At 38.2% G+C, this 11,275-nt stretch overlaps 1 protein-coding gene across 1 annotated transcript; it reads right to left on the reverse strand.

Annotated features, from left to right (window-relative positions):
• Window positions 1-110: 110 nt before the first annotated feature.
• LOC134845486 (mitochondrial-processing peptidase subunit beta-like) lies at window positions 111-10,689 on the reverse strand. Its single transcript, XM_063862383.1, has 7 exons — window positions 10,334-10,689; window positions 6,965-7,127; window positions 6,388-6,549; window positions 5,762-6,063; window positions 5,183-5,442; window positions 734-892; window positions 111-426 (listed from the first exon to the last, which is right to left on the reverse strand). The coding sequence occupies exons 1-7, from the start codon at window positions 10,630-10,632 to the stop codon at window positions 191-193; spliced, it is 1,581 nt and encodes a 526-aa protein (XP_063718453.1). The 5' UTR covers window positions 10,633-10,689; the 3' UTR covers window positions 111-190.
• Window positions 10,690-11,275: the final 586 nt, after the last annotated feature.

Here is an 11,275-nt window from a genome sequence, read left to right on the forward strand (position 1 = left end):
AAACATCAAAGATTGAAACGTCAACGCAGGGAAGTATAAAAAACCAATACATCGTTACAAATTGTCTTTCAGGGAGAAGACCATTTGTTACCGGTGATATTTTACGTCAATTTGAGAAATGTTAGTTTTCAACTTCACTTCACTTTAACAATCATCTTTGAATACATAAGTTTTACAGTGAATTATTGTTTTAGCATTTAGTTTGAATCATCTGTTTTGCATCATTCGCTGTCATCATATCTGCGACAGGTCCAACTCCAACTACAACAGGTTTAATATTTTTTGCGTCCAGTGCATAATGGGCGATGACGTCACGCACTTGCTTCGGGGTCAAAAGGTCAATTCTCTTGTTCATCTCCTCGAGGGGAATACGGCGACCGTAGCAGAGGATCTGGCGACCCACTTCCTCGCAGATGGGTTGGTACCCTGAAACAAAATCAGTCAAATTGACTTCGACATGAATTAAGAGCAATAAAAAAAGCTTCTATTAAAAGATCAAAACCTTGCAATGAACTGAATTCAAACAGTTAAAAATGTCTATCTCATTCTGAAAAAATAGTAAATAGGTATTCAGATACAATCAGATTCGCCTAGTAGTACAAGCATAGGCACATATAATATTGTTAATCAACATGTTCAAGTTTTCAGGGCCAGTTATTGCATTGTATCTCCAAAGCTCTTCAAAAGATGATTACTTCCAAAATGTACTTCCGATGATCAATGAATGACTCACCGTCCATCTGAAGCATGAGGTTGGTCTTTAATGACCTCTTGGCCCTCTCGATTTCTTCATCCGAACTCTGGAATGCCACTCTTGCCCACTCCGCACACACTGCCTCTATCATCCTGTTCACGCTCTTTTCGCCGCTCACAAAGTGCACACCCCACAAACCTACAAAAAGCAAAGCTGTTATTTCGTTCGAACGAAATAGCTAAAAGCATAAATTCTTACCTGAGCTTAGCGAACCTAACTTAAGCCAATATATTAGGAAATCAGGATGTTGTTAATGTTGTTTTTGCACGTAGTTTGGGGCGTGTCCGGCATGCTCTCGCTGAGTTCGAGGAACGTTGCGACCTCCATCGGCCGAAGCCACAAGTCTATTGTGGTCAAGTTTAATAAGTGTAGAGTAAGGTGAGGAGCAGGGCAGAAGGGACAGTTTGGAGGGACATTTGGGTCTATCCTTTTCATATAAGTATTTAAGTAGGGGCTGTATCCTGATCTTATTTGGGCGAAGGTGCGCCTAGTCGAGCGCGGGAGGGTCTGTTCGATTTTTAACTTCTCGGGGTTTTAAGGGGAAAACTATTGGTGGGGGGCTTCGTCTATGGCTTTCTACACTCGGTTTGTAAGTATGTTATTTACAAGTGTTTTAAAATTGATGATTTTGAACGCTTTGAGTTGGTTGCAATCAGAAAGAGTTACACTCGTTTGCTTCTAGTAAAATTTGTACAAATTCCTATTTATAAGAGTTTAAGATGTTCACCCGTTGCTGGCGGGGCGGTTGGGGATGAGTATGGTAGAAATGGAGGGCGCTTATTGGCAAGTAGGTCCTGAGGACGAATTGTGAGATAAAGTTTGTGGTGATTTCTGACATTAGTAGTTGGCACTTTGAATGTAGGTGGTCAATGGGGCTCATCTTAGTACACCCAGTCACTATCCGCAGAGCTGCATTTTGCACTATTTGCATTTTACATATGGATGAATCACTCGCGTCGTGAGACCAAGCTGGACAGGCGTAGTACAGGACTGGTCTGATTAAAGTTTTGTAGGTAATATTTAAAGTCTCTTTCGACTGACCCCGAATTTGAACAAGACAGCGCCTTCAGGACCAATATCCTGCGCATGGCTCCAATTGTTGTGCGTTTGCAATGTTCAGCAAAATTTAGTGAAGGGGTCAAAAAAGACACCAAGAAATTTGAGGTGCTTTACGACCGGCAATTTTTTTTCGCACATTTTAACCTGAGTGTCAGAGTTAAACTCTTCATTAAGCGACGTAAAAAGAAATAAAGCTCCCTCTTTAGAAGCAAATTCGAGCGATCTGCTTGTTAAAAAAAATCCGTGCAGTGTGTTAAGATAATTACTTACAGTGTCAGAGGCATGTTTTAAGTCGTGTGATTAGACGAAGGGGTGAAAATCATTGACATTTGACTGACGTGCGACTTCTTGACGGTAGTTGGGTGCCTCATGCACGTAAACTTTAAAAGAGTGGGCGAGAGAACAGAACTTTGGGTGACGCCTGTACGTACCATCCTTGAAGAAAACAAAGCGCCCCTAAATTGCGTTTTGGCTTGCTTGCCGCTCAGATCATTCGCAAGCCATTTAGTTGAACTATCTGATACAGTGGTGCCATAAATAAATTCCAGCAAAGTGCGATGGCAGACCAGGCCAAATGCCTTGGGCACGGTTATTTCAGCTGGTATTTTGATAAAAAAAATATTGCTTATAAAAAAATTTAAGAGTTGATAGTGCCGTAGTGGTGGAGTGTAGTGAACGAAAGCCGTGTTGATAGTCAGCTTTAGGGAGATTCTTTGTAAGAGTAGGATAGATTAAAATTTCTCGGCTTAAAACCGAGACTGCGCGGTAAGAGTTCGATAATTTACCGAAATTGGCTGTTTTGGTAAGGGGACTACTTTTGAGTTCTTCCATAGTTGCGGTATTTTGTTATAAAAAAGGACAAGTTAAAAGTATGTGTTTAAAAAATGATAGCAGTTGGTGCCATATATTTCAGGTATACCATGCAAAGCCCGTCTGCTCCCAACGCTTTTGACGGTTTAGCTGCTTTGATTGCCTCTTCTGTTTCACATGGGAGAAACGTTAAGGAAACGCTAAGCGTTTGTTTCAGTATTTTCTTTTGGTTTTTCTCTGCTGTTTGTTAGATTTATGGCTTCTGAGTTTCGCGTACTGAGTGTTAAAATTGTTTGATATTTGTTTAGCTTCTGATTTTTTGCCATAAAAAGAGATTCGATGATATCCAGCAACGGATTTGATTTCATTTAAACGTGTACTTTGACGGGGCCTGAACCTCATGTGGGACAACCACAGAAGCCATCATACTACTGATACTGCTACTAAAGTGCGAACCACTTTGCAGAACTTACTGGACGACGCAATTTCTTCTCTTCTTTTTCTTTTGCCGTTTTTTCATCAAATCTTGGTTTAAATTTTTTAAAATAGGGTTTGAGGGGCTCTCTTTTCTGATTTTATAGCGCTCTTGTGCTAGTTATTTAGTTTCGGCTGTTGGAACAGGTGCATAACAACGATGCCGCCCTGCCGGAATATGGCACTGGAAGTGGTTTCCAATTTATAGAGAGTAAAAGGGACGATGATGCTAAGGATAAGTCTGGGGACGATGAGCTTGAGTTGCTGAATGGTAAAAGATTTTCAGTATGGTCGTTTAAAGTGGTGAGTTTGATTCAGTAATTTTTGAACCTAAAGAGGCGCCTCTGTTGTCCTCCGCTATGTTTGAGTACCAGAGAGGGGATTGAACATTTGCATCTCCCTTGACAATTGCATTGTTTTTCACGAGCAGCTGCGTAATGGAAGCCTTATAATCTTTTTGGCAGCTACTGCGCGGGGGAATGTTTAAATCAGTGAAGCGGAAGCTTTGGTTGCTGGCCATTATTTTAAAACACTGCGCCTCTGAAGTCCCGTTTTCCACTGTTTGCAACTCTTCGTGGATAAGTCAGTTCTGTGTGGCAGTAAGAAGTCCACCTCCCTCTCGGGGGCGGTCCTTTTTGATAAAAGTAACATTTGGACCTAGCGAGGATAGGCGGTTTATTCAGTCAGTTTTGTCTCTTGAACAACAGCGATATGAATTCGAAATTCACACATTAGTGCAGCAATTTTAAGTGCTTTCCTTGATACTCCGTAACAGTTCAGTTGGAGAAAATTTAGGCTTTTTGTAGATTGGAATTGGTTGCTCAAAAGATTTGGAGATTGGTATTGAAGGAAAAAAAACAGGTTCCGGCTGGATTAGAACCACATGATTTTGTCGTCTTAAGCATATGTTCACGTTTAATTTTTCTAATGTTAAAACGGAAGGTTTAGGAGGGTGATTTAGATTTTTGAAAAATGTCTTGTTAGAGATCAATCGTTACAAACCCAACATAACTTATAGAGTAAAAACATTAGGAAATTAAGTAGACAGATTTAAAGCCGAACAACCTCAGCGGCAGAAATCTACCAAAAAATTTCGAATCAGAAACTCTTCAAGTTAACACAAGGCAAACTCAGTAACCAAGCAACTAATTAACGATGCGTACAAATCAATGGTTATAAAAAATAGTGATTACCATTTAACAATTCGGTGACCAAAACTATTTGAGTGAAAAAATTCTAGTACCCGATTGCAATCACTAGCTTATCGCAAAGGTAAACACACCCGGAAACAACTCATCCCCTTTTTCAATGGTCGGAACAAAAACAAACTTTTCACGCCCAGTAGCGAGAGGCTTTACTGGGTTTCTTCTACTTTGAAAACTCCGAATAGCTTGGTAGATTAAAAAGAGAAGAAGTTTCTATGACGATAACCGATATTCATGATACCGATACAGAATTCATAAAACACTTGACTACCGAGAACATAATCCACAGGCACTTGAAAAACTGTTAATGAACGCAAGGAAACAAAAAAATTATTGAGTTTTTTTATCTTAACTTTCGAACTTCAAAGAAAAAAGATATGCCCTTGAAGCACTTCGAATTTCAAGAAAAAATTATGACTGAGATATTTTTGATAAAAATAGATATGACTGATATATTTTTGAGAAAACTGGATCATTGTTTTTTTTTTATTCCGCTAGGATTTTAGGATTTTAAAATTTTCTAAATCTAAAAACCTAAATAAATCAAACTGACCCTAAAAAGAAAAATTTAAACCACTAAAATAAAAATTGAACAAGAACAAATTTTACGACCTGAAAAATATCAATCTATTTGCGTGAAAATCCCTTCCTTTTACACTTAAAATACTGGTATCATCAGAGTATTGCATAATTTTGCAATTTTCTTTAACACATCGAGGTCAACGAAATAAGTGCTAAATAAGAGAGGTTGGAGTACCTTGCAATTGCAGTGCACATGCGAATTTCGACTAATGAGTAATAGCAATTTCTGAGAATTGCGCTCTGGCATGTGCTTTTTGAAAATGTTAAAAGATGTTAAAAGAGGCCAATTAAAAATAACCTGTATCCATGTAACAAGTGTTGAACGACTGATACGAGTAGCAAAGTCCTTCGTTCAGACAAGCTGCTGCTAGTTTATTCTCCGGAGACAAGAAATTCGCAGACTGGTTCGATGACCCCCGATCCCATGCCCCTATGAGCATGTTGCCTATCATAAGGGGGATTATATCTGGATTTGCCCATGCCACTCCTTCCACTGTGAACACCACATTGGCAATGTCAAGGCCGGGAACTTCTTTGCCGAATGTTGCGCTCTGGTAGCTAGAAAAATTAAAATTAATTAAATGTTGTATCAAACTCATGAACCGAAGGGTTGGATTAGTCAATCTACAATCTAAGATAATACTTTTTGAAACAACAAATTTGTCAAAGCGAGTTTTTTAAGCAACTGAAACACAGAAAGAACTCGTGATATTTTTTCTCTCGCTTGAAGCGCAAAATGGTTTCTGGTAGATCGATACTTCTCAACCTACTTAGTATCAAGCGCCATCTTGCCTCGCTGTATTTCAAAGAAACTGCATATAGTGACAGAGCTTTATGTTAATGTAGGAAACAAAAACTTTCACAAAGCAGTTCTTACTTGTACGGCTGCAGCGTCCAGCTCAGAGGAGACTCTTTTGGAATTCGGCCGAGAAACTTGTCTGCCCATTGAACGACTTCGTCGTGATCAACTGCACCAGCGGCCACTAAAACTATTCTAGACGCTATGTAATGAGTGGTAATGTAGTCAATTAGCATACTCTGGTTGATTGATCGAATGTTGTCCGCGGGACCAAGAATCGTGTAGCCCAGTGGTGAGTCCCGAAAAGCGTATTCGTGCACATGATCAAAAACGACTTCTTGTAGATTACTCTCGACTTCTTGCATTTCCCTAAGAATAACCTGTAACAGAGTTATCCGAGTATTACTAAATAATGTTGGATCTTACTGAGACATTTTAGTATTGGCCAAAAACGAATTTCATGGAGCACTAGCAAAATGGGACCTTGCGAGCATAGAGCGACTTGTTTCATTGATATTATTCATCTTGTTGCTTATTATTATAAGCACCAAGATACATTTAGTTTAAAATTTCCCCCAATCAGAACTAAAAAAAATTCGGTTAGGGGGTCAGGGGATTTAAACTCGAACCACGAAAAAAAAACGTCAATCACTCAATCAAGTACAGTACACTCCCACACAGGTAAACGTGGCAATAAGACTCACATCGCGTTCCCTGTTGATGCTTCCCTTGTCGAGGACTGAGTTGGTGAGGATGTCTGAGAGGATCTCGAGCAGCTTCTCCGAGTCTTTCGACTGGCACTTTCCGAAGTACACTGTCTGTTCCCTCGACGTATATGCATTCAGTTGAATACCCATATTTTCCACCTAGAATGTACGGATATACATTTATGCGGCCCACGTACTTTTTCGAAAGAAAATACTGTTTTTGAGCATTTTTGGAAGGTTTGGACCAACATATCGCGTTTTTTGACTTGCATCCTCTCTCAAATTTATTACACAGAGGCTTCGTATGCGCCTTGTAGTTTTAATCAGCCAGTAATGGCTTTCGTAAAGGTATCTCAATAGTGGGCAGTAGAGTCCTATCGACACACTGTTGATTTTTGAACTTTATCATTTGGTAAAGCAAAATGCCTGGCAAATAATAAATCAAGATATTCCTTCAAAATAGAATCAAGAAAAGAAAACCTTCAAAAGAGTTCGTTCAAATTGAAACCATGGCGTAAGCGCATTGGCTTATGGTACCTCTCCACTCATGGTATAGATAAGCGAAAACGCGCACCTCAATTTCAAGGTCATACTGAGACCTCTTCTGGGTGCCCTTGAAGATGAGATGTTCGAGGAAGTGTGCGACTCCGTTGTTCCTACTGGTCTCATATCTGGACCCAGCATCTATCCACAGTCCAATGCACGCAGACAGACCACCCAGATCCTCCGTCACCACTCTAAACGAAACGAAAGTTTGTCCGTATATGTATACCAATTTAATGCAGTTGGTAATTGACATTAGGCAATATCACACTAAATGACCATGTTAAAACTGATGAAAATAACTGCCAGGAAGCTTTTCTCAGGTAGTGCTGATTCAAAAACGACGTCGAAAGTTTGAAACCTCAACTATGTTCTCTCTGTTCAAAGATGCACTAGCACCGTTTTATGACTAAGAGTGTTTACTTCGTCCTTCCAGTTTAGATGCACAGACTCTAAGTCTATTGTTGATCGAACAATGGTTTGATTTGATACGTCTCATTGTTTTGAGCAACAAAACGAGATGAAGCGAAACAACATCTCAAATCTCAAATTTTAATTCGTTCGATTCGATTGCCAATAGTTGCCAACTGGTCAGACAGGGTGGCCGAGTGGTTCAGGCGTTGAACTTCTAGTCCAATACGATATCCGTGCGTGGGTTCAAATCCCATCTCTGTCGAATAGCTTTAAAAACACACCAACTGAACTCGGTTAAAGCTTTAAAACTTATGCTTACCTAAATTTGGTTACAACATTGAAAAACCTGTGGGTATTCATTTTTCACCGAGAACATTGTTATTGTCGTCTGTTGCTCAATAATTTTATGCCCTAAGCTTTCAGATTGCACTAAAAAGCACTCTCATGAGCCGCCCTTTATATTTACGAGGGCGAGTTGGCACAATTGTAAAAAGTCATAGTAGAATCGTAAAATCTTATATCGTTTTCGGTTTTTCGTATAGCTTGTCGTATCTTGTAAAAGGTGTACAAAAAAACTGCTCCAGACCATAAATATATATGAAGGTTTGATGGCTGATAAGCTAGCATACAATGACCAATTCAACAGCCGAAAAGGCTACGCAGTTTTAAATAAATATGCTACAGTTGTCGTTGGGACAGTTACGCTAATACATTATGAGTCACGGCGCGAGGGGCAATCAGGGTTCTTGGCTCCTAGCTATTTGCACGCTTTGCTTCACCTCCTCATAACTTTTTTTTTCAAACTATTTTTTAATATTTGCGCCTGGAGTAGAACCCTGACGCACTGCTGACCAGTCACCCACAGTACTAAATATGCTAACAATCGTTTCAGCAAGAGCAAACTTTTAACTACCAAACGACCTGATCAATTGAAGGTAAAATTCAACATGAAAGTTGACAGCAGAGCTGTTCCGCTCAAACCCCTGCTGGGATGCGAAACAGCTCGATATATTTGAGTGCATTCAATCTTTTGAAAGACTTTGAAGTATGAAGTAAGAAAAAATTCTGAACTCTCTTGGAGCTCAGTTTCATTAATAGTTGCTGGTATAGACTCACTTAATGGCACTCAAGAAACGATGAGAAAGTGAAGCTGTTTTGACAGACAGTCATTAAACTGATGAAATGGACAAGAGTTGAAAAAAGTGAATTTGTTGACATCATATGAGCATTCTTGAAATTAATTTTTTTTCTCGAAAAAACACAAAATAAAAGATACTTTTAAAAACCGCATGTCTTTAGGTTTCATAGTTAAGAAGATATGAAAACTTCAATTCAAATTCAGCGAAACATGATAATTTTTAATTTAAAAAAAAGTAAAATTTTTTCTGGGATGGAAGTTCGAAACTGTTCACTCAATTTAGGGGTCTGCGACATATACACTGGATCAAGGACCTTTGTGATCAGAGGAAAATAACTATTTTTGAAACGTTTTACAGTTAAAATTTGAGCGAGCTGAGAAAATTGAAAATGTGAAAACTTTTAGGCTCCTATCGGGATTTGAACCTGGTCATCCGGTGTGTTGGACCAAAATAAATACGCTAGACTATGAAGGTATTTAAAGAACATTAGAAATATTCAAAAAAAATCTATTCTCTTATTCTCCGATTCTTCCTGGATGAAAACCCGAGGAAAAAATAGCGGTAACTCTGCGAGATAGTTATTTTCCGGGATAAACGCATAACGTTAAAAACCAGGGGTGGCTAGATAAATGAGACCTGAAATCGCGCGCTGTGCGCGCTCGTAAGGAAGGATGGCGGAAACATATGAAACTTTGAAAAATTTCAAGTTATTTCATAGATTGAATTGGTTCGCGGAAAGTATTAGTTTTTCTAAGCCAGCTATTCCAGCTATGAAAACTTTTCAAGCTATTCCACAGCGCGAATCGGTTAGCTTAGAGTTAATTTTTCTCAGCATGGGAGATTGCTGTTTTTGGTTGATTATCTTTAGACTGAAATGAATCTGTAAACGCAAAATTATGGACAAAAGTGGGCAGGTACAGTCTAGCCTTGAAATTGAAATTAAAAGAGTTTCGGAGTATTTTTTCTCGAAAAAAACTGGAGTATTCCAGACTTTAGCATGATTGAAAATTCTAGAAAAATCTTGCCTGAACTTCTTTTAAATATTGAGCTTGATGGTTGCTTTGAATGATTCTTGAACTTTCTGATCTAAGCTTTCTGCTTTCTCAAACGTTGTGCTCGATAGAAACGTTGGGATCATAGCGCATTCAAAATTTTCATTCAACACAATGGTGATTCTAAAATTTTTCCAAATTGGCTTAAGATTAGACAAAATGTGAAAAGGACAAAAAATGCCTAGAATTTCAGAAAAATTAGTATGGTGCAATTGATTTTTCGAAAATCACAACCAAAATTTTACCGCAAAAAAATGTAGTTGTCTTTTTTAGTCAATCAAAAAGTACGCTGTAACTACCGAGTTAATTGATGAGAAAGTTATACCAAATGAAGCCTATTACACAGCCCAACAAAGATATTGACGAGTAAAATCTCAAAAATCTGCATAAGAGAAATTTTTTTGGTTGCTAGCCAAAAACAGATCAGTTTTACAATATTAACATCGAGATCTTTGCTTAAAAACAAATTTTAAACGTTTTGCGCAAACTTTTGGAGAATTTACTCACCTATAACTTTGTTGGACTGTGTAAAGGCTTTTTATATAACTTTCTCGTCAATTTACTCGGTAATTTCAGCGTAATTATTGATTCACTAAAAAAAGCCGAAATGAGCCATACTTCTGAAATTCTAAGCAACTTTTGTTCTCTTCACTTTTGGTCTAAACTTAACTCAATTTAAGAAACACGCGATTGAAAATTACACAGCCACCATCCTTTCAAATATTCTACGTAAACTTCATAACAAGCCTAATAAACAATGCTAATATACATACAGCTCACAACTACGTAACTAACCGCAATCCGTTGTCCAATGTTGTACTTCTCGTTTGTTCTTCATGACTACTCTTGTGGTCAATTGATAATTGACTCTGGAAAGCCTCCGAACCAAGGGACGATTGCTTATTAATTCTGATCAATTGTGGTTTGTTAGCAGGTACAGATACTAGAGATCTCACATTTTTTTGATTCCATGTAGTCTGCGTTTTGGAATATTGTGTACTGAAGGGTCGTGTCTGGGACGATAGAAGACTGCGATTGCAAAAGGAACACAAGTTACGGAACATTGCCTTGTTCGTGGTTATTGAAACACTCATTCTAATAAATCTCTTCAAAGATGCATAACGTCATCATAAACTATCCATCAGATACCTAAAAAACGGAATCTACATTACACGACAATTTTTTTGATAAGGCGAATTTATCTATCTATCTCCTCCATAGTTATACTTTCGATACATTCTAACAACTGCATTCACTGAATGTCTCCATCTCTCATCGCTAAAAATATGCCAAATCATAAGAGTAACTGTAACAACTTCAGCTTGCGCTTCAATTTAGGTATATATGATTTGTATTTGGAAAAAAGAAACAGAAAGAATACGGTAAATTTCACAATGACATCATATCAAATAACAGTTTTTAGGTTAAGAGTCCAAAAGTGAAATTTATTCTTACATTCCAGTTTGAAAATTAGAAAACACAACATCAATAAAATGAGAAAATCTTCAGTCCACTTCTCGTTGGCCGACTGACTACGACTATTTATCAAAAGCTGAAAAAACCAGTGCATTAAAACAACGCCAATATGGGTTTCCAGACAATCAAAAACTCAGCAAACAATTGCGCTCGAAAAGTGGAGAGATCAAAGAAAAACATAGTCAACTAAACAAAAAAGTTGCTTCGTCTCCGATTTGCGTCTTTAAGTGGTGTCCCTAAGTCCAAATCTCTCCATTTCTC

Source organism: Symsagittifera roscoffensis, chromosome 5 (assembly GCF_963678635.1).
Source record: "Symsagittifera roscoffensis chromosome 5, txSymRosc1.1, whole genome shotgun sequence".
Taxonomy (NCBI): Eukaryota; Metazoa; Xenacoelomorpha; order Acoela; family Convolutidae; genus Symsagittifera; species Symsagittifera roscoffensis.